The 24,820-nt window shown below is 40.9% G+C and overlaps 1 protein-coding gene across 1 annotated transcript; it reads right to left on the bottom strand.

The window, feature by feature from the left end:
- Positions 1-3,747: 3,747 nt before the first annotated feature.
- On the bottom strand, positions 3,748-24,151 carry LOC118850772 (cytochrome c oxidase assembly protein COX14). Its single transcript, XM_036760411.1, has 2 exons — positions 24,044-24,151; positions 3,748-4,158 (listed from the first exon to the last, which is right to left on the bottom strand). Exon 2 carries the CDS (start codon positions 4,148-4,150, stop codon positions 3,971-3,973), a length of 180 nt encoding a protein of 59 aa, XP_036616306.1. The 5' UTR covers positions 4,151-4,158; positions 24,044-24,151; the 3' UTR covers positions 3,748-3,970.
- Positions 24,152-24,820: the final 669 nt, after the last annotated feature.

Consider the following 24,820-nt stretch of genomic DNA (forward strand, 5'->3'; position numbering starts at 1 on the left):
GTTACATGGGGCAAGTCACATAACCACAGAATCATAGACTGCTAAAAGGGACTTTAATGGTCACTTACCCTAAACAACTCATTTTATGGAGAGAGAAACTGAAAGCCAGGCCAGTGCAATGGCTTAAGATCAGAAGCAGAGCCTGGACTAGGACCAAGGTCTCCTGACTCCAAATCCGGTGTTCTATACCACAGTGGGTCGGAGTTGTAGTTTCCTTATCTGTTCAGTGAGAGATTTGGAAGAGATTATTTCAAGGTTCTCCTCATCTCAGAAACTCTGAGGTCTAAGGAGCCAATGAGAGAAACACTTCCAATTCACATCTTGAAGCTTTCCCAAGAATATTGCCCTGTCATTTGGTCTCCCAGTCATTATGCCAATTGATGAGAGTTTGGAGAAATGAAGAGATAAAACTGTCCACTCTTGGACCCTTTCTTACAGACTTTTCCAGGACCTACCAAAGCTTGCAGACTGACCTAGGGTTCCACTTTCATGCTACAATGAGACATCGGAGGGCCTGTTTAAGGATCAGCCTGGCTAAATTCAGAGAAGTACTGTCAGGTTTGCTGCATGATGATGGATTTTTTTGGCCACAGCAACTTGTGAAGACCATCTGCTAATTTAAAAGGGTGGATATGACCTGATGAATGATAACTGAAAGAATATGTTATCTGTAGGTGCTGATCTTATCAAAATGTTCGTGAGATTTGGCTCTAAATTTCAAGAACCAAATTATTGGTGTATATGCCACCAGGTATATCTGGCTGACACTGATGCAGATTAAAATTAGAACGACTAATGTATTTCCTACTCCCCTTGCTTCTATAGAAGTTACTTTGTTAAGGTGACCAAAAAAAGGGCCTGAAACTGGACATGGGAGAATGTATTTTCCAGTGGCTAGGCTTCAGTATCTAAATGTGCTTCCTGAACCTGCCACTTCCCAGAATAGTTTATCCTGGTGAATATGTATACTCAAGAATGTCTTCAGAGTCAGAAAAGATAGCTTCAGCTGGTTTTAGGATTTGTAGAATCACCAAATCCCAAATTGATACCAAATCCAAACTGCACCTAGCTTACACAGGGCTATATGGTGTAGCATATACAGTATTCCCAGTGTCTTGGTAGTGGGAAAATGGACAATGCTTCTGTTCTATTTGGAAAGGCTACTAAAGTTAGTCTCATGTAAACAGTCTAATTCCCAATGCAGAACTGACTGTTTTGTGTCTCAGTCTTAGTAACCTGGGGACCACGGAAAATCAGTAATTGGTCACATTGCCACTATTTGTCACTAACGGCTCTCCTGAGTTCTCTCAGCATCTGGGTTTACTATTCAGTTCTTTTGAGGAAATTTTAACTTGAAACATTCCAGACCTTTCACTACCTCCCCTGCTGGCTAAAGTCTGTTTAGAAGGGCCTTTCAAAAACCAATGGGGAAAAGGGGTATGGGGACAAAAAGCATTTAAGCCTCTTTTGGGTGGGACATGGGCTATCAGCCTGTCCCTCTTCTACTGACACTTTTGTAGAAGAGTTAATAAAAAGAAAACAGTTCTGGTACGATGAAACGGGTTCATACCAAGCAAGGCTTCACAGATATTCTTGGGAGAATGATGAGGGACCAGTTACAAGTCTAAGCATCTCAAACTGAGTCATTTTTGTTTCTGAGAACAGGAATATGACAAACCATAATCAGGGTAGTAGTTTCTCTGTGGATTCAGCTTTACACAAATGACCTAGCACCTATTTTCCTCTAGCCAAGAATAAAGGAATCTATGAGCTCTCTTCTGATCAATCAATACAGATAGAGTAAACCTACAAAATAGTCCAAGGAGATTGTGCACATGGCAGGCAGTAAATAAATATTTAACTGACAGAGGAGCCTTGAGACTTACTGTCCTCACACAAAATAGGGATTAGACTTGTTCTGTTTGGCACAAAGGTCATATCTATGTACAACAGGCACTATTTGCAGAGAAGCAGTTAGGCTTGATGTAGCTTCCTAATTAGATCTATGCCAAATTGGAATGGAATCCCTTGGCAGGTTTGGTCAGAAAGGGTCTCATATGTCATCCAGCCTAACCCTTTATTTTACATATGAGGAAACTAAGGTCTGAGGAGGTTGTATCTTCCACACAAAGTGTAGGGGGTGTGAAAGAGGGCTAGCACCTTTAGTGCAGGGCTTACTGAGCCCTTTTCATTCCACATTTGGTGTCCAACTCTCAACTCTTACCCATGACTCCAGGAAGCTAAGATATGGAGTGGGCATACCCCAGTAAAACCTTCTCAGCAAACAGGTTCAACCAGGTTGAGGGTAACCCATAGGCCTCTAACCCATCAGTGAGTTAGGGGATGTCTACCCTAAGCATGTGAAGATTTTCCCCTGGCAGAATGGACAGAAGAGAACAATTTGTTCCAATGGCCACGAAGGAGGTCAAAGCAGGTGCTGTAGAGTACCTAGGGCCTGGTTAGACATCAAAGACACCACGGTCATTCACTGCATCTCTGGCCACTGCTGGTCGTCTTGACTTCTGTCTTGCTGCTGCACTTCAATGACTGTACTAGAGAGTGTGGCTGACAACTTGTGCCACTGCCTCACTCAAATCCAGTTCACACACCAGTCATCATCCCATGATGTCACTGGTCCTCTTTGAAAACAACAGACAAACAATGGCTGAGTTGTGATTTAACCCCAGGTCCTCTTAGTCCAAACCCATCACTCTTCCACTATCTCATACTGGGGGTTGGACTCCCCATCACAGGAGTTTTTATGACCCTTTCTCAATTATGTAGGGATTCTTATTCCAACAACAGGTTGGATTGGACTATTTGGCCTCTGAGGTTCCAACTCTTGTACCACATACACCTATGTACCCCTAAAAAAACATAAGCTGTCAAGCTATCCAGATTACTGGGGCTTAGGGTCCTGGGTTGTTGAAAGCAAGCAATTTACCCCTAAGAGCAATGTGTTTCTCTCCTACTTTGAGGAAGGGAATTTTAATCTGAAAGCCTAGTGAATCCCAAAGAACTATATTTTTTATGTGTGAGGTTATCAATCTCTCCTTGAAGATAATCCTTTAGGGTTCTAATTGAATCTTAACAGGTTTGCTTCTGAGTACAGCTATTTGAAAAAAGCAAAAAGACTAATATATACTCAGTGAGTTTAGTGTCAATCAGACTACAGAGTACTCAGTTCTGGGTCCTATTAACAATACCAACAAGGAGGACCAAACTGAGATGTTTGGAAACCGTAAGGATCAGTTGAAGGAACTGAAGTTTAGGCAAAAGAGATGTGGGAGAACAAGGAAGCATAATCACTCTCTCAGATGAAAGTAGCTTTAGGAAGCAAAACTGTACAGAAGTTACAAGGCGCTGTATTTTGTTTTCATAAAGAAATTCCTAACACTTAGAGAAATCTGATGATGAATTAGGCTGCTTAGCAAGTTCCCAGGTACTGAAGGAGCTGAAGCAGAGGATGGATAGTATCTGTTAGGGACATTATAGGTCATTAATACTTTGAGTAGAGGTATGGACAGATGATTCTTGCAACCACTTCCTGCTTTGGCAGTGTATGCAAAATAAACCGCATATTTCTCAGGTAGGTAACTGCCCATGTTACTTTATAGGTAATCAAATTCAAGGGAGGTTAGGAGTACAATCTGACCAGGATATTGGGAAGCTGAGCTCTCATCTCTGTGATTTCTGCCCTGATCAAATAGAATAATCCCCAACTCAAGAAAACAAATACCACAAGTCTGAAATGGCAAACCATATTTAATGTCTTTATGTGTCCTTCACTGTCACCCCTCTGCTGTGATCTATCATCACTCAGAACTCGAGGCAGGGAGTACATCAATACATTCCTCTGACCAAGGTTGGAAGCCAGGGAGACTCCCAAGCTAGGGCCCTTCCATGCAAATAATTTCAGGTGTTCTACAGCAGGCCTCAGGCCTCTTTATCCCAAGGTAGAATGATCTCTTCAGTCCTGTAGAATGTTTGGAGCCTTTTGTTCTTCAGCTGCCTGACGGAGGACACCACGATGTTTAAAGTAGCGATAGGCCCGGGCACTACACAGGAAGCCACCATACACGGTGAGCAGCATCATGGAGGCAGAGAAGGCCTTGTAGCCAAAGTCAGCTAGTTGTTTAGACGATGGCATTTTGCCCCCTGCAAAGAAACTGGATTCAGAGCCAAACCCTTGAATATGATACATATACTCCCAAGTGCTCACCACCCCCTGCAGTACACAATATATTTCCCATATAAAAAGGCTAAGAGGTATGAGGAAGTGAAGACAAAGACTTCCATTGGGAATTCTCAGTACAAAGAAGCAAACAGAACCACGAGAAAACAGAATGAACAAGAGCTGAATCAGGAGCTTGCTGACAATCAATTATTCATGTTAATGAGTATGAACAAAGCCAAAAAGACAGAATCCAAAAGTTGTTTCACTTGGTTTAGGGCACATGATCTGATTTTTTTTAGATTAACTTTCTTAGTTTTGTTTGACTGAGGATAATAATTAAATCTGCATGCCCTGAACATTTGATGGATTAAATGGCCAGTTAAAGACAGGTATGAAAGATTGACACTAGCCGCAGCATCATGTGGCCCAAAGTGCCACGTTCAGAGAACATGAATAAGAAATGCTTCACGATATGAACTGTAATCTTTCAACTATACTTAGCCACCCTTCGTAACACTTTTCTTTCTAAGAAAAGGCATTCTTCCAATTTGACCTTCTAAGTCTACAAGCCCTAGAACTCTATGCCCTCTGTAAAGGTGCTATCCAAGGCACACATTGTCAACTGGTAGAGATGCCAAAAAGTTCAATACGTCCAAAAATGATCTCGTAATCCTCTCTACTTCCTTTCCCCCTAAAAAGCCCTACTACTTCTTTAGAATTCCCTATTTCCAACGAGGATATCCTCATTCTTTTAGTTACTCAGGTTCACGAACTGAGTCATCCTCGATCCTTTCTTAGGCATATTATGTGCCAGGCACTGTGCTAGGCACGGAGGACACAACGACAAAAAATTACCTGATCCCTATTCTTGAGCACTTAGCATGACAGACAGCAGGGCACAATGACTAGAGAGCAGGCCTAGAAGCCTCAGGACCCTGGGCAAGTCACTTAAACTCTCAGTGCTCTAGATAATTCTCTAAGACTCTAAGCTGCAGAGAGATTGCCAACCTTCAGAGTTTTACAGGGATTTCTCTATACCAAAGAAACCACAATTCTAGTCCTTATCCCTGAAAAATAAATATAGAGCAAATAAATGCTAAGTAGTTAATAAGGGAAGGCACCATCAGTAAGGATCAGGAAAGGAATGTGCGCTTGGAGAAAATGAGCAATTCTGTGAATGAGAGGTGAGGAAGGAGTGCATTCCAGTGGTGGGAAAGCTGGCACAAAGGCAAAGAGCCAGGACACAGGAGTATCACATGTGAGGAACAGAAAGAAGACCCTGGACCATAGTGTGAAGAAAGGGGAGCATGCATAACACAGCTGGACAGATAAATTAGGCACAAGTGGTGAAGGACTTTAAAAGCCAATCAGAGTTCATATTTCATCCTAGAAGCAACAGAGTTACTTAGAAGGGTCACATCTGTGCTTAAGGAAAATCACTCTGGCAGCATGTGGAGAAGTACACGGCGTGAGGAGGAAGCTGGGGCAGGGAGACTAGTGGGAGGCCACTGCAATAATCCAGCTGAAAAGAGATGAGGAAGGGCCTTGGCAGCTGTGGGAAGAGACAGAGGGGATCAGATAGGAGAGAGACTCTAGAAGGTAGAAGCAACAAGATTTGGCGACTTAGTGCGTATATGAAGTGATGAAGAGTGAAGAGTTGAGGATAGTGTCAAAGTTACAAATAGAAGAGAGAGTGGAAGAAAGGAAAAATGACAAATAGGTAAGTTTGGTAGAGAGGAGGGTTTGGAGGAAAAGTTAATGAATTTAGGTTTGGACATATTGAGGGGAGGGAGGCAACAGTGGCAAATGCAGCAGAGATCAAAAAGGATGAGGGCTGAGTAAAAAGACCGTCATGTTTGTCAAAAGAGATCAATGATCTTTGGAGCAGTTTTGGCTCTCCCACCCTCCAAATCTAACCAGTTGCCAAATCTGGTCTTCTCTATGTCCCTTACATCCACACAGATTTACAGTCTTTTCAAGGCAGCAACTGTTGTGTGTGTGTGTCTCTCTCTCCCCCTCCCTCCCTCTCCTGTATATTTCTAGCAACTTACAGATCATAAACATCTATCTATAATGTAATTAATGTCTGTACAAATGAATGTAAGATGGGGAACAGTTGAATACGTTTAAGAGACCTGAGGGCTGAAGACCCTGGGATGAGAATGAGGTAACAAGCCACAGCACTGGGCTGGCAAACAAGAGTAGGGTCAATAGAGCTGAAATTCTCTGTTCCCTCCAGTACCAATTATGCTGAGCCCTGCCACCAATTTTAGGAAGGGAATACATTCTGAAAATTGAACAACAGACTGCTCATCCAATTCAACGTTTATTAAGTTGGGTCAGAAAATTTTTTTAAATTAATAATAGTAATGACAACAAGTAGCTAGAGTACCTTTCTGAGGTAAATGTCTAATCAAATGAGGGACAGAGGGGATTCTGTAATTCTGATTACATGAAACTAATGGCTTTGCCACGGACAAAAATTAATGCAACTAGGATAAGAAGGGCAGTGCTAAATGGGGGGGGGGGAACCTTTGTTTCAAATATCTCTGATAAGGTTCTGATATCTAAGATATCCACGCAACTAAGGAAGATTTGACAAGTTATTCCCTCATAGATAAGTGGTCAAAGGACATGAATAAACAGTTCTCAAAAAACTGCCAACTATTAACAAGATAGGAAAGAATATTCTAAATCACTAATAATGCAAAAAATATACATCAATAGCACGGGGTCTTCCTCACACTCAGCAAATTAACAAAGACAACAAAGGATGGGAATAATCAGCGGTCAAGAAGTTGTGGAAAAACAGGCACACTAACACACTGTCAGTGGAACTCTGATTGGTATAACCTTTCCGGAAAGCAATCTAGAATTATGCAAATAAGGGAGTTAAAATTTCCACTGTTACGGCATATACCTCCAAGGAGGTCACTGACCAGAAAATCCTACATACAGTTCTACATTTATAGCAGCACTTTTTGTGGTAGCAAAAAATGGAAACCAACTAGATGTCGATTAATTAGGAAATGAACAGAAAAACTGTGGTACATGAATACAATGCAGAATTACTGTGCTATAAGAAACAATGGCATCTATATAGAGAGAAACATGGACTTAAATGAACTGATAAAATAAGCAGAGCCAGGCACATAACACACACATCCAGGTAAGTGGGAAGAACAACCAACCAAGCAAAAGAGAACAAATGCTGCAGAACTGCAAAGAACAAGTTGGGCCTCCACATGTCCCTTAGCTTCTTTGCAAAGGTAAGGAAAGCCACACATAGGAAACACTGAATACAACATCGCATGTTTTTTATGTACTGATCAGTTTTGTTGAATTTTTTTCCCTCTTTCTCATTTTTAAAATTCTCTGTATGCAGAGTGAAGCAGGCAGAGCCAAGAAAGCAATATATACAATGACTACTGTCTAGTCCACTACATACAATGTATAGTGGAAAGAACTACACACACACACACACACACACACCCAAAGTGAATACTGCAAAACAATAAAGAATCAAGATGGTTCCAAGGAAGAGATATGTAAGATATTCCCACACTCCCCTTTCAAAGAGATGGGTGGGGCAGCTAAGTGATGAAATGGATAGAGCCCAGGCCCCGGAGTCAGAAGGACCTAAATTAAAATCTACCCTCAGACACTTGACACCCATGTGACCCTAGGCAAGTCACTTAACCCTGACTGCCTTGAAAAAAAATGAAAGAGATGGGAATTCCACGAGTGTTATTTTCAGACTTTTTCTATGTATTGGTTAGGCTAATTTTTCTCTCCTTTTGTCTTTAAAAATATTATTTCTTATATGGGATGACCCTCTGGGAGCAGGAGAGATACTAAGGGAAATTAGAAAAAAAAAACAATATATAAAGACACTAATAAAAGCTTGTTTTTTAAAAAATTCTTTGTTAAAAGGGATGCTCTAAAGAGATGTTGTGGGAGGGGCAAAAGGGGAAATCTAGATGGTGTAAAAACAAAGATCGATATAAATCTATTTTAAAAAAAAATTGCAAATCAAAAGAGCCTTGAGCTTTCACCTCACTCACACCCTGATAACTGCCCAAATGACAAAAGATGAGAACCATTAATGTTGGGGGAATTACGAAGAGTCACAGTAACGCACGACTCATAGAGCTGCAAACTTATTCCACAATTCTAGAAAGCACACTGGAATTAGGAGTGACTAAAATGTCCATATCTCCTGACCTAGAGATTTCACTTTTGGGCACATAATACCCTAGCATTATTAATAATAAAAACACAGGGCTAATACACACCAAAATATTTATGGTTGAGCTCCGTGTTTTAACAAAAGATTTGAAACAGCGATTTTCATTCAGAAATGGCTGAACAAGTTCTTGTACATGAATATAACAGGGTATCACTGCGCTATAATAAATGATAAAGACCAATACAGCAACACATGGGAAGACTTATATGAAGCAATGCAAAGCGAAATAAGCAAAACTAGGAAAACCATGTACACAAAGATGACAACAATATACACAGAAAGAATGACAAAACAATCAAAACTGAATGCCGTAAATTATAATGATCAAACTTGGTGCCAAATAAGATTTATGAGAATGATCTTCAGCGTACTTTTACAGAGATGGAAGACTAGAGGTGTGGAAATGAGTATGTCAGATTTTTTTTTTAATGTCTTGCATTAGTTTTACTCAAAGTTTTTTTCTCACTTCTAAAAAATATTGATAAGGTACGGCTCTCTTGGATAGTGGTGTTAAGGCGGGGGTGGGGTGAGAAAAGGAATGTAGGTAATGAAATAAAAATTTGTTTTAAAGAATTGGCTGTGCTAGGGCCTGGGAGGAGATACAAAGATCAAATAATTAGCCAAGAACCCTCTCCTGATTAGGTCTATAATAAATTATTCAACCTGAAAAAGAGAACGCTAATATGGGACTGAATAATCACTAGTTCTGATCCTCTTTGCCCCACTCTTTCAGATCCTTCCATTTCTTCACTTTTCAATGAATCTCTTTCCATTGGCTCCTTTCTATCAACCTCGCTAAAAACTCTATCATGATCCTATCTCTTTCCTTCTAGATGTGGCCTTCAAAAAAGCTAAGAAGACCTTACAGAGGACACAATGGAAGTACAGTGTTTTCCATTTAACCCCAGGGTTTTCCCTGAACATCCATGCTGACCTTAGATATGCTGCTGGTATATATCATTTGGTGGGCAATTGTTATAAATATTTTTGTACATATGGGGTACTTTTCCTCTTTGATCTCTTTGGGATATGGACCTAGTACCGGTTACCACTGGGTCAAAGGATATATACATGTTAACCTTTTGGGCAGTTTCAAATTGCTTTCCAGACTAGTTCATAACTCCACTAATGGCAGACTAGTGTGGCTATAACACAGGATACCACCATAATCTGGAGCTTACTTAAATGATCCACTACAGAAAAGAACAAATCAGCATTGGGCAGGAGAATATAAGATAATTATTTGCATGGTTTCATAGCTAAATGAAAAATTTGGAGGCAATCACGGAGTATGGAGTGTCTCCTTTAGGGGAAAAGGTAGCAGGGTTGCTGGGTGAGTGACGGAAGGGTTTTTCATAGATGGTCTTTGGACCATAAGGTATTATGTGTGGTAAGCATGTAAAAGGAAAAATGACATGGGGAACAAAATGGGGGTGCAGGAGGAAGGTGTCAGAAAGGTCTATTTGTCTACCATAAGGCAGCCTCCGCCACCACTCTAGAGCAGGGCTGAAGTTCTTGAGCTACAGGATCAAAGAGTTAGAAGACAAAGGCAATGGCCCACATCTCAGGTTCTAGGGGTTAACACATTACAGCTGCCACAACTCCCAAATCCTCACGACAAAAGAATGTAATGGATGTGTAAAAGTCTAGGAGATCTACATCTGGAGGCGAAGCTCACACACTGGATGAAGGAAAAAAGCACCTCATGTTCTCTGTGGCAAGAAGCAGACAGGCTTTGCCAGGCCTACAAATTACTGCATCCACTGCCTACAACAGACAACAGTCCCCACGAATTTTTCAATTTGCCATTTAGTTACTGGCATGAGAACAGAGTGAAGTGGTCCTGACCCAAGGTGACAGGAGTGGTGGGAAATCTCATGACTCCATAGGTTTCCTGGGTAAACTGGAACTTGGATTTTGACATTTTATGGCTTCGCTATGCAAATGAGTTGAATAAAGAGAGAATTATGAAAGAATTTTCCTTGCTTTGACTGCGAAGTAATAAGTTATCAACAAATCAGACAAGGGTATGTCCACAAGAGAAGGGGGGAGGGGATTCCCCTGTGAAATTCAACTCCAGGTAAGCTGACGTCCCTTGACAAAAAGGAACTGAGAGTCTGGGTAGAGCAAAATGGAGAAAAAGGCAAAGGAAAAGTGAACAGTAAACCACAGGGTTGGGAACAACAAAGTGGTGAGAAACTACAAAGGAGTTGATAATACAGAAATCTTAATCAAAGTGGTCACACAGGGTTCTTATCTTGGTCAATTTCTCCTTCTTTCTTGCCTAGGAGGATTAGGGGCATATTACAAGGCAAAGTGACACAGCACAAGATATTTTGCTAAAGAATGAATTCAATGAAAGGAGTGATTCCTTTTTGGGCATCTTTTACAGGGGAATCAGGAAGAGGAAAATAAAGAAGAGTACAAAAGAGCTGGCCAAAAGAGGTGGGAGGAGCAGAGGGGAGTAAGGATTTCTGGGAAAAGTTGAGGGGCAGGATCAGTTTAGGATGGAAATTTCTGGAACTCTAGCAGCTTTTGCTACAACTCCAGTTTATTTTTTGCTTCTGTCAGGGAATCTTTCTAGCTAGCAAATGCTTTCTTCTTCCTTTAAAATGTATCTGATCTCTCAAAAAACCCTCAATAATCCATTTGTCTTGGGTCAGAATTTCCTAAAAAGTCTTGTAAATAAGTCTAAGTCAAATGAGCCTGCATCTGGCCACTACCAACTGGGATCATCTATGGTATACCCATTCCACACGACAAGAGAAAGATGAAATGTTTTAGAGATAATTCTGCAGCTAACTATCAAGGATGACTAGAAATTCTTTCTTTCTTTCTTGCCATTTGTGCCAATGGAATCCCAAGGGTGGTTTTACTCTGCTGATGACTCCTGGTTGAGTCTATCCACAGAAAAGAGGGAGAACATCTATACACAGTCATCATTCTCAAGGAGAACTGTTTTCCCTTGGAAGATTCTTTCCTCAGAATCTTCCCAGGTATCTAGGCTTTCTTTCTCACACAGACTAATACTAGCTGTATTAAGTCTCAAACAATTAAACACTCAGTGATGTCCAGGATCATGAGTCCATAGAAAAAACCCTACATTCGCTCTTTCTGTTAAAGTTTCCAGAAGGTCTCAAGACGGCCTGACTCGCAGAGAAAAAAATGACTTACCCCTTCGGGAATCAAGATGACTGCAACAGCACAGGAAAGTCTGGTGAAGGGGGAGAAGTTTTACTTAGTGGCTTCCCTGAGAATTCACCTATGCTGCCAGTCTCATGGGTCCCCAAATGAGTTCCAGTTATCTTACTGCTGACACCAAATTGTTGGCAGATTTCTCAAACTGGGGTCTTGAGGAGCCGAGGGAGAATAACAGCCACTAGCTGGGTCCATAAACTGGAGGTCAATAACTTCAGAGATCAAATGAAAAGGTAATAGGAAGTTTGTTCAAAGCTAGATAGGGGAACCACTAAGTGAAAAGTGACTCTCTGAACAAGGGTAAGCCACACTAGGCTTAGTAGAGTTTATGCTATAAGGCTCACCCTTTTTTTACAGAGATTACCTTGTAAGCTGCACACTGTGGCAGATAGATTAGGATAAGGGTATATGTTAAGAGGATCCATAGGGCTGTCTATTCTTGGACTTCAAGCAAGTTTGTGTCCTCCTCAGTTCCTGTTTTAAGAATACCACTGACAAACCTCACACCTCCAAAAAAGGGCAACCAGGATGGTAAAAGAATCACACCACATGAAGATTAATTTGAAGGAACTGAAAATTTTTAGATTGGAGAAAACTTAAAAAAGTCATGTTACACAGAAACAGGATTAAATTCATTTTGCTTGGCCCTTTCAAAAGGCAGAACTTGGAGCAAGGAATAGAAGCCGCAGAGGGGCACAATTTAAATTCCCAATGCTCTTCTGGTGATGCTATATGCCTGTGAAACATGGAATACCAGAATCTCAGAAGACTCAACATCACAAAGGTTTTTAGGGACAAGAAGCCTCAATTATTTAATTTGTCTCTCTGCCAGCACCTAGCAGTGTTCTGCAAGTCTAAACTGAATTAAACATTGTGTGAGGCTCCAGATGGTGGATCGAGGAATAGTGGGTAGATGATGCAGCGGAGCAGTTTTCAGTTCGATATAAGAAAGAATGCAAAAATTAGAGCTCTCCAAAAATAGAACAGGCAACCCCGTGAGGTAGTGATTTTCATGTCACTGGACACAGTCTAGCAGAGGCTGAACTGTTTCATTTTTTGTCTTTTGTCTTTTAGCCTAGTACCTAGCAGAACGCTCTGCACATAGTAAAGGCTTAATAAAAATGTTTTGTTGAATTGAAATCAGATGATTTTTAAGTTCCCTTCCAAGATACTTTCTATCATTTTTGGGGGGAGAGAGGAAGGCAGGTCACACAACTAGTAAGCGTGTCAAGTGGATCTGAACTCAGGTCCTCCTGACTCCAGGGCTATTGCTCTACTCACTGCGCCACCTAACTGCTCCACTTTCTGTCATTTCTGTCAACCAAACTTCTCAAAATTAATCTATACTCACTACCTTACCTCCTATTTATTATTATTGATAACAGCTAACCTTTTATACATAGAACTTCAAGGTTTGCAAAGCACTTTACATTTTTCACTTGTTCCTCACAACAGCCTTGTAAGGTGGTGACATGATCCCCATTTTACAGAAGAGGAAACTAAGGCTGAGAGACATTTAGTGACTCGCCCAGGATCCCACTACTAGTGTGCATCCGTGGAAGTCTTCACGTCAGAGCTTTCTGACACCAAGTCCAGTGCTCCCTTCACAGCGGTTTTCTATTGTCTACAGAAAGAAGTCCACCTAATTGCTATTTCCCCAAAGGAATCTTGTATTCTGGTCAAACTGGTCTATTCATTGCTGTTGGAAGACAATCATCAAATTCCTTTCCGTTCCCCACTACTTAGAGGGACTGCCTACTTCTCTCCACAGATGGCTACTTCCTACCATCCCTTCGCCACCAACCACCCACCACCCCCAGCTCAAGCCACGTTCTGTGAGACCCCGACTATCCCATTCAAAGGTGATCACTTCTCCCTCTGAAATCCTATACCAATTAATGGAATGACATGGTAAGAAGATTAGATTTTGAGTTTAACACACCTGGGATCTCATCCAGCTTGGCCACTTTATTAGCTGTGTGACCTCTGACAGGTAATGACCCTTTTAAACTTCCTGAACTTGTTTCCACATAGGTAAAATGTGAACATTCTTATCTTGAGTCATGAAGACCTGGGTTCAAGTCCTACCCCTGATTTTGGCTGAGTAAAGTGTCTGGAAGACTTGGAAACAGAAGTGAGGAAGGGTTGGCTCTCATTCAGGTAAGAAGGAGATGGGAAACTTTATGTGGTTATTCTTTATGACATACAACTTGAAATTCCCCAGCTCCAAAGCTGGGGGATGAGAATCATAAGACCACTACTTATATGAAAGTTTCCAGAAGAGCAATTTGGAACTATGCCCAAAGGGCTATAAAAAATGTGCATACGCTTTGACCCAGCAATACCACTTCTAGGGCTGTATCCCAAAGAGATCATACAAGTGGGAAAAGGACCCGTATGTACAAAAAATATTTATAGCAGCTCTTTTTGTGGTGGCAAAGAATTGGAAATCAAGGGGATGCCTTTCAATTGGGGAATGGCCAAACAGTGGTATATGCATGTAATGGGAATACTATTGTGCTATAAATGAGGAACAGAAGGACTTCATAAGAACCTGGAGAGTCTCATACAATCTGATGATGAGTGAAGGGAGCAGAACCTGGAGAACACGGTACACAACCACAGATACATTGCTTTTGTGATGGCTAACTTTGATAGACTTGGCTCATCTCAACAATGCAATGCTCTTAAGACAGCTCCAAGAGACTCATGATGCAAAAGGCTATCCACACCCAGAGAAAGAATTACAAAATCTGAATGCAGATTGAAGCAAACTATATGCTCTTTTTTTTCTTTTCTTTTCAGTTTTGTTACATCTTTGTCATGGTTCATTTCCTTGGTTATAATTCTTTACAACTTGATTATCGGGAAGTAAGTTTATTGTGAAGGTGTATGTAGGACCTACACCAGATTACATGCCGTCTTGGGGGGAAGGGGAGAGAAGAGAGAGTAGGAGAAAATTTGGAACTCAAAAATTTGTGGAACTGAGCACCATAAACCAAATTAATTAATTAATGGGGGGGGGGGAGTAAGTCTCCAGAACAGAGAAGAGAGGATGGAGACTATACCACTGACGTAAAAGGAATTCATCAGGCTCTTTGGGTGTTTGGAAGGAAAGAGAAACAAGGTTACACTTGGAGTGCCACCATGTGTCTGTAAAAACAAGTTCACTGATAATAATGGGCTCTTTTTGAAGTGCTAACCATAAATAGCCCTTAGATACATTGAGATTTAAATGTTGACATTGGTGATTATTAATCCAGATTTGATTTGTTCAAAGTCTGTCCCAAAAATAAATCAGAAAATATTCTCCTATTAGGATAATTGTGGTAAATAGAACCAAATGAAAAAACATATGTTATTTGGCATGAAAAATGCTAAAAACTGCACAGATCAAGAAAACCTGAGTCAAAAAACTCCAGTCTCAGAAACTGATTAGCTGTTTGACTTCACCTCTATTTACCTCAGTTTCCTGATCTGAAAAGGAGAAAATAAGATAACAGCATCCACCCCCTAGGGGTGTCGTAAGAATCACAAGACTGTAGAATGCCTAACACAGTGCACATGGCAAGCACTGCAGTGACTAGATGAATGTACAACTACTGTTTTTCTTCTTATTTCCTCACTGGATAACTTTATATTGAGTTTTAGATATGAGTAGTATAAAATGCCAAAGGTGAATAATTAATAATTTTCCAGGTAAGTTAATTTGGAAATTCATTCAACTGAATCAAGGTGACCAGAGCGGTAACTGGTTTTGTTTCATGTTTCAAATTGTAATATTGTCTATGATGTCACTGTTTCTAAATTTTCTTATATTGTGAGATTTCATAAATCATTATATCAAATGTGCTGTTAGGAAAGCAGCTTCTCCTTTAATTTGTATGTTGTTAGATTATGAACTAAACTGTTAAAAGAAGACAAAAAGTTATCTTTTGGGTCCTGCTGACCATGTGTTGTAATATTCTGAAACACTGAAATTTAAGAAACTAGCACCTTCCAGGTTTGCCTATAGTTAAAAGAAGTTTCTGCAAAAATTATTTATCACGTATAAAAATTATGAAATTATTGATTAAATTATTAGGGGTTACTGTCACAATGTTAAAACCTATCAAGTATTTAGATGGGTATATGTTAAAAGGGAAAATTGACAATTACTGTGAGGGAAAAGGTACAAAGATCTTGTAAAATCTTATTCATACCTACAAGGTTTCCTGAGACCATCTGCTTGGGCAGCATCATAAGCTCCTATCAGTCCTGTGAAAAAGCTTGCCAGTCTTGTAAAATTCCTAAGTAATGAATTGGTTTATTGAAAAAATTGGGACCCCCTTTTCCTCTCCTTGCAAAAATGGGGATGAGATTTTCAAGCTTGCTTATAGTAAAGAATTTCCTCTGAGTTCATTTGCCTATCACTTGTGAAGGTTATGAAGTCATACCTGGATAGCATATATTAAAGTTATATCTTGAGCCAATTTAGTCTCAACAAACTCCAGTCTTAAAAAGATTTATTTCTGCCATAAGGGGTGAATATACAGCACTTCAAGAGACGGATATCTGTTTTAGCCTGGAGATTTACAGTAATTAGCCAATTTTTTTTTCTGGGTTTTGAATAAATTATACATTCACTATCTATGTGGAATTCCAGAATGCAATTATTTTCTTGACTTCTAATGACTGATTTTTACACCAGGATGAGTTTAAATGCTAGAATAAGGAAAGGATGTGAATTGTTTTTTAGGGCCTGGTAACTTTTGTTATTGTAACACCATGAAAGAAATAATAACTTAGCCCTAAGCTGCGATTAGTGAAACTTTCTATTTGAAGTAACATCTCATAGGAATATAATCTGATATCAATCTAAATTTTGATTTCAGATATGACTGCATGTACTGTCATGAGGCCAAAAGTCCACCATTCAAGGGGGATGCCAAGTGCTGCCCAGGAGTGCAGTCTGAAAACTGTTACAGGTAAATATCTATGTCTGGGAAAGATTGAGGGGACAACTTTGGCATGGCTGAAGGTAGAATCCTCTTGACTCAGTTTCCCGATAGTGTTACTTCCCTTTGAATAGGAATGTTTCCCACCTGGCTAATCCTGAGACTGTCTATAATACCCTGTAAATGAGGAGGAATTTAGCTGTTTGATCAGCTGTTCCTAAAACTTAACTATGACTCTTACCTGAAATCAAAAAGAGCTAAAGCTGTTACATCCTAGAATACCTAGCATTCTCTGCCCTTGGGCCTGGAGGACCAGTTTTAATGCTGTTATAACCATGTCCATTCTTCTTCCTCTAATAGCAAATTTCTATCCTAAGCAAGAGTTAAATTAATGCTTAAACTTGTCATATGTATAAAATTAAATCCCTGAAGTAGTTCATTCTTTCAGAATATGGGAATAAAAAATAATTTTAAAAAAGACTATGGGAACAATCAGACAATGATTAATAAGCTTATGAAATGTTATAAATCTATTAATTCACAAATTTAAACTCACAAGATTAAAGTCAGAAAACTTCTATTTTTGTTTTTAAGGAATAGAATTTCAGTGAAAGCAGCTAACTTAGTGGAGAATAATTTATGAACTACCTTACAGCAAAACCGATTTTACCTAGGTTTGTTATTTAATACAGGACTAAAACCCGTATATAGAACATATCCTGAAACGCAAGTAAACTACTCAAGAGTAACCTTAAAGATGTTCCCTTTTTGTAAAGGGCTTCTATGAGCAGTAGTCTATGTTTGTGTAATATCTATTACACTTTAACATGATTAAATGACTGAACATGTTTTACTATAGACAACTTGTTTCATATAAACTATTCTCAGTATACAATTTCACATTAATTACTTAGTATATTTACACATCCTAAGTATACTTACACATCTCAAGTCTTTTGTTATTTGTTATTAAGCATCTTTTAAGCAAATTCATTTGTGTACCTGTTGAACCTAGAGAAAAAAGCATCTTACTTACAATGAGTGCTGAATTAGATCCTTAAAGTATCTTCCTCCTAAGGTAAATTAGCAGGCATGAAAAGAAATTTTGAGGAAAGCAACAAGATCAGATAATTATATATGTCATGGGGGCGGAGCCAAGATGGCAGATGGAAAATAGGGACTTGCATAAGCTCCCCACCAGGTCCCTCCAAAAACCTATAAAAAACAGCTCTGAATAAATTCTAGAACTGCAGAACCCACAAAATAGCAGAGGGAAGCAGGGTTCTAGCCTAGGACAGCCTGGATGGTCGCTGGGTAAGGTCTATCGCGCACAGAGCTGGGAGCCAAGGGGAGCAGAGCCCAGCTTGGGCGGTGGCAGGACCAACCAGACCAGGAGTCAGGCAAAACGGGCCCTAGCACCCTGAATCAGTGAGTTGTGGCAGTTACCAGACTTCTCAATGCACAAACACCAAAGACAACAGAGGAGGTTAGTGGGAAAAGCTGCAGGCCACAGAGTGAAAAGAGTTCACAGTTCGGCCACTGCCCTGGGGGAAGCAGGGGTGGTGCAGCTACAGAACTACAGCTGCAGGTGCTTCCAGCCCCAGACCCACGTGGTGGGAGGAATTAAGTGGCTGATCAGAGCAGAAGTGCAGAACCTGCTTAGGATCTGAGTACAGTCTGGGTTGGAGGTTCTTGGGGGAGAAGTAGTGCTGGTGTGGCAGAGCTGGCTGTATAGAAATAGCTCTGAAAAAAACAGCACAGCCCCTCAAGCTTGGAACAAAGTACTATCTACTCTACAAGCAGTCATACCCCAACGAAAAACTCAAGGGTCAAGTAGTTGGCTGGGAACATGGCCAGGCAGTGAAAACAGACACAGATTCAGACTCAGACTTTGGAATCTTTCTTTGGTGACAAAGAAGACCAAAACATACAGTCAGAAGAAGTCAACAAAGTCAAAGAGCCTACATCAAAAGCCTCCAAGAAAAACATGAATTGGTCTTAGGTCATGGAAGAGCTCAAAAAGCACTTGGAAAATAGAGAAACAGAGGAAAAATTGGGAAGAGAAATGAGAAGGATGTGAGAAAACCATGAAAAGCAAGTCAATGACTTGCCAAAGGAGACCCAAAAAAATACTGAAGAAAACAACACCTTAAAAAAATAGACTAACTCAAATGGCAAAAGAGCTCCAAAAAGCCAATGAGGAGAAGAATGCCTTGAAAGGCAGAATCAGACAAATGGAAAAGGAGGTCCAAAAGACCACTAAAGAAAATACTACCTTAAAAATTAGATTGGAGCAAGTGGAAGCTAGTGACTTTATGAGAAATCAAATAAAACAGAACCAAAGGAATGAAAAAGTAGAAGACAATGTCAAATATCTCATTGGAAAAACCACTGACCTGCAAAAAAGATCTAGGAGAGATAATTTAAAAATTATTGGACTACCTGAAAGCCATGATCAAAAAAAGAGCCTAGATATCATCTTTCAAGAAATTATCAAGGGGAACTGCCCTGATATTCTAGAGCCAGAGGATAAAATAGAAATTGAAAGAATCCACAGATCCCCTCCTCAAAAAGATGCCAAAAAGAAAACTCCTAGGAATATTGTCACCAAATTCCAGAGCTCCCAGATCAAGCAGAAAATACTGCAAGCAGCCAGAAAGAAACAATTTGAGTATTGTGGAAACACAATCAGAATAACACAAGATCTAGCAGCTTCCACATTAAGGGATCAAAGGGCTTGGAATACAATATTGACTTTCAAACACAAAAATCAAGAGAAGCATGAAAAGGTAAACAAGAAAGAGAAATCACAAGGGACTTACTAAAGTTGAACTGTTTTGTTTACATTCCTACATGGAAAGATGATGTGTATGATTTATGAGACCTCAGTATTAGGGTAGCTGAAGGGAATATACATACATATATATACATATATACATATACATATATACATATACATATATATGTATATGTATATATGGATGTATATATAAATATATAGAGAGAGACAAAGGGCACAGGGTGAGTTGAATATGAAGGGATGATATTTAAAAAAATAAAATCAAATTAAGGGATGAGAGAGGAATATATTGAGGGAGGGAGAAAGGGAGAGACAGAATGGGGTAAATTATTTCACATAAAAGTGGCAAGAAAAAGCAGTTCGGTAGGAAGGGAACAGGGGGCAGGTGAGGGGGAATGAGTGAATCTTGCTCTCATCAGGTTTGACCTGAGGATGGGATAACATACACACTCAATTGGGCATCTTACACCACATGAAAGTAGGAGGAAGGAGATAAAAAAGAGAGGACAATAGAAGGGAGGGCAGATTGGGGTAGGAGGTAATCAAAAGCAAATACTTTCAAAAAGGGACAGGGTCAAGGGAGAAAATTCAATAAAGGGTGACAGGATAGGAAGAAGCAAAATATAGTTAGTCTTTCACAACATGAGTATTGTGGAAGAGTTTTACATAATGATACGCATGTGGCCTATGTTGAATTGCTTGACTTTTTAGGGACGGTGGGTGGGGAGGGAAGAGTGGAGAGAATTTGGAACTCAAAGTTTTAAAAACAGATGTTCAAAAAAAAATTTTTTTGCATGCAACTAGGAAATAAGATACACAGGCAATGGGGCATCGAAATTTATCTTGCCTACAAGAAAGTAAGGGAAAAGGGAATGGGAGGGGAGTAGGGTGACAGAAGGGAGGACCGACTGTGGAATGGGGCAACCAGAATATATGCCATCTTGGAGTGGGCGGGAGGGTAGAAATGGGGAGAAAATTCATAATTCAAACTCTTGTGAAAACCAATGCTGAAAACTAAATAAATTAAATGAATTTTTTTTTAAAAAGGAAAAATATATATGTCAAATGTAAATTATTCTAATGGGATATACAGGCCTTGAACATATAAAAATAAGTTCTAAAAATTGGGTTCAGAATTTTACATGTAAAATTTCACTAATAACTGTAAAGAAGATAGAAACAGCAAGTGATATGTAACAACTGAGATTTTCAGACATTTCAGGTGTATTATAGGTTCTTAATTTATATTCTTCCTATAGCTCTATTGTTAATAAGACCAGAATCATAAGATTTGAGCTCGTTTTCACCACATGACCCTGTTATTTTTAAAAAGGCAAATTTAAGAAGTTATACTAAGTTGTATTAAGTCTTGTTACTAACAGATTTGGAAGAATTACTTAAGAATCTTCTGCAAGTGACTTGGAACCAGGGAAGACTATCCACTGGAAGAAGACCACTCCAGAGCTGCCCTGTGACCAAGGCCTATTCCAGGATATCCAAGGGAAGATATTTCTAGGGGCCAGAAAACTGCATGGGACATCTAGGACTCAAGATGAAATGCGCTAATTAACTAAACACTGGGAGTGGGTTACCAGGTTACAAGGAATATTGAAGTTATCATTATTATACTATTTCGGTCTTGTTTTATGGTATTTGTTTACTGAGTTTTCTTGGTGACTGTGCTGATTTGTGAATCTCCTCTCTAAAAATTAGTACGAGGTATGCCCCTGATCTGCAACAGGCCTTAGTTAAAAGACAGGGACTATTTAACAAAGTTTGTCTTGTTGGGGGATACATGAGATTATGACTCTGTTATCTAAGCTGATTCAAGCCTGTGACATTGATGGAAACACAGGATCATTATTTGTGACATTCATGCCCATAGTACATTTATTTTCTTTTGTGAGTTTAAAATCTCTTGGCTTACAGCCATTAATTTGGCGCACACAGCAGGGATTAGGATGACACAGCTGAGGATAAAGGAGTAATATAAGACCAAAGGCAGTGCAGAAACAAGTATGTATATTTTGTTTTGTTGTCCAGTCATTTCCATTTATATGGTTAACACCAAATGGGGGAATTGTTAAGTTATGCTGAGAAAGTGACCCATTGTTTCCAGACCAGTTTGTCAATATGCTGGGGGAGGTGTCACCCCCCCCCCCTTGGCAGCTTTTGTATTATCTGTTATTTATCACCTATCAGGGCACCAGTTAAACATCAAATAGGCCTCAGATATGGCAATTAGGGAGGTGCTACAACGCAATGGCCCAACTTCTTTTCCTGACTGTGGTCCTATCTTAATTGCCTTTATCTCACTTATCAGTAAAAGCTGGCTCCATCTTGAATCCCTTGCCGATCTCTAATGATTAGCCTGTCAATGTTTTGCTGCCTTGACATATTTTTAATAAGCTCTTTTTAATTCTCTTTGTACTGAGTTTTGCCTTGTTAATCCAGGAAAAGCCCCCAAAAAGGAATTTTCCTTTCAACAAAAACCTTTTATAGGCAAGGCACTTTGTTGGGCATCATGAATAAATAAAACATAGCCCTATCCCCAAAAGAAAGATAAAACACAGAATTTTTTTAAAATGGTGTAAGTGCTACCTGCAAAAAAGGACATGGGGAAATTATGAAGGAAAGAAGAGATGGTTTGGTCAGATGGCAAGAAGTAACAAGTAGATAACTTGAGAGCTCTACTGGTGTCCTGGAGATGTCAGGGGATATTGAGAAAGGCCCCCAGTAAGTAGGGTATGCCCCTTGTGATAAATTCCTGGAAGAATATTAACAAAAAGTCACAAAGGAGGAGGAGAAACAGATGAGTTGACACCTACATCACTGGAGGGACTATCCAAAGTCATGAAATTAGACTATGAGCTCCTTTGCAATCAAGGACTGTTTTTCTTTCTTTTGGGGGGGAGGGCAGGAAGAGGGGGTTGCCTTTGATGGGGTGCTTGTGCTTGGACCCTAATTCTAACATCACATTTCCCCATAGCCTCTGCTTGAGTGCCTGTGCCTGTGGCAAAATTCCAATCTCAGAACGCATCTGGTTCTCAAACATATTCTTTCCCAGGCAGCCCTTCTATAGCTAAAGGGCAGCATGTCCCAAACTATCTCTGCTTCTTCCTCAGTAAGGAGCTATGCCCAATTATAGATTGATTCAAGATGCTGATAACTGACTATACACGGAGTATAAACACATATCCTAGACATAGTCCCTTACATTAATCCTGACTAACAAGGCACTTGATGGAACCTAGCCAGTATCTCTAGCTAGCCCTGAACTCCTGGTGACTTAGTGACTTTTCACAGGCAAAACCACACCTCCTCCTGCCCCCCCCATTTCCCTGTGAACTCTGGGTAATATACCTGTGCAGTAGGTGCATGTTCCTTTAAGAACTGACCAACCCCTAATCCCACCCCAACACACCTGACAGGTTTCATCCCTAAATCTTGTACTTAAAGCTTTCCCTGTAGCCCTGTATGGTTGCAGGTTCCCTAAGAACTCTTGCCCGATAAAGCGTAATAAATCTTTGCCTCCTTGACTTAAAGAATGCTTGGGTCCGCAAATTCATTCCAAGCGCCTTGCCTTGGGAATTCTGGTTTGGGATTTCTACATCCCTGGGTTCATTTCTCCCTCTACACCTTTATATTCCTTATAGGAAGCACAGGGTCATCAAGCATAGAGTAAGCCTTAATAAATGCGGAGTGACTGATACAAATTGCCAATCTATTTCAGTATCTGAGTAAGTGCTACAAGACAGGTGGACCCAGGTAGAAGTAGAAGTTCAGAGGAAGGAGAGTTCAATGCCCATTTGGGAGGGGTTCCCAGAAGGCTTCATGTAAGAACTCTGAATTATGATTTTTGCCTGACCCTCCCTTGCTTCCTTTAAAACCCAACTAAAATCCCACCTACAAGAAGAATCCTTTTCTAACCTCTTAATTCGAGTGCTTTCCCTCTCTTAATGATTTCCTATTTACCTTGTATACAGTTTGCTTCGTAAATATTCATTTGCCTGTTATCTCCCTCAGGGACTGTCTTTTGCTTCTTTTTGTATGCCCGGGGCTTAACACAGTGCCTGGCACGTAGTAGGCGCTTTAAAAAATGTTACTGAATTGAACTGAATAGGCAAGGGGGGAAAGGGAAAAAAAGGAGCATAGTTGGAGCAGGGTCCAAGCAAAGGGAAGATTCTACATAAGTCTACAAGTATTAGGGGAGGAGGGCTACCAGGTGATTAGGCCTTGAAAACCAGACTAAGAAAATGAAAGGTCTTCAGGCGGCCCCGAGGTCTTCTCGATAAGGGATTGTGCAGAGAGCTCGCACGGGCGGCGGAACGCCCAGGATCCAAGAGGTGGTCTCTGCTCGGGCCTCTAGGGAGCTGACCCTCGCTGGCCACTACAGCCAAACTACAGGAGGCGAGGGCAGCCGGGTCGGCGTCGGCGCCTGCCCACTTGACACCCAGCGCTCGTTCCCCCGGCCGCTGACCCTCAGGTCGCGCGGGCCTCCCGCCCTTCTCCAACCTTTCCCTCCACCCTTTCCCAAGATTGAGGAAAGAGCCAAGCTTTTTAACGCTTTGAGATCCGGGGAAGCAAGCGTGAGCTCGGGAACCCAGACTCGGCCCCGCCGCCCTCCCCGGCCTGGCTTTGCCTTGCCTTGCCTCTCCCGCCCCACAGGTTCTCCCTCATACCTGGCCCTCACAGTTAAGACCACAGCCTCCCTAAGTCCTTCGACTTCGCTCAGTCTCAGCCACTGCGCCACTTCCGGCCCCGAGGGAAGGTGGGACCGGAACCATAGAGATGCAACAGCGGGAGTCAGGGGGAGGGGAACGTCAGGCCTTAAACTCTAGAAGTGCCGAGACAGAAGTCTTAGAGCGGAAATGGATTCTTACCCTCCCGAACTAACTTCCGGCCTCAGTCGGGAGGGATAAGTCTAACTTCCCGAAGCCGGCTAGAGTACACTTCCGCCCTCTGAGGCGGAATATCCGCTACGACGTGGGCTGAACCCGATGAATTTCCGGCTCACCGGGCCAATCATCGGCGCCCTAAAAGCCTCCAACGAGTAGTTTGAACACACAGAATCCTGGGCTTTGTAGTCATTCCTCATTAGTCCTCCCTGTCGCTAAGGATCGAGAGTTCTTAATCTAAAGGCCAATCCCAAGCACGCATAATCTAGTGATGTCACTAGTCGTCGGGCAGATCCTTTCCTGGAAAGATTCGATTTGAAGCCTAATCAGTGCGCCCCCTGGTGCTTCTTCCTGCACTTTCCAGGCGGGGTCAAATCCCAGAAGCATGAATGCCAAAGGGAGTGACCCTCCAGGGTGAATAAGGTGCCGATCTGGACCCCGCAGACAAAGATGACCAAGTTAGACAATGGTCATGTGCTGAGTGGGAAACAACGGAGAGCCAAAGGAAGCCTCTCGTTCCCCTAGTTTTAAAGCTGCCACAGATCCCCGAAGCCCCGGTAT

This window comes from Trichosurus vulpecula, chromosome 5, assembly GCF_011100635.1.
Source record: "Trichosurus vulpecula isolate mTriVul1 chromosome 5, mTriVul1.pri, whole genome shotgun sequence".
Lineage (NCBI taxonomy): Eukaryota > Metazoa > Chordata > Mammalia > Diprotodontia > Phalangeridae > Trichosurus > Trichosurus vulpecula.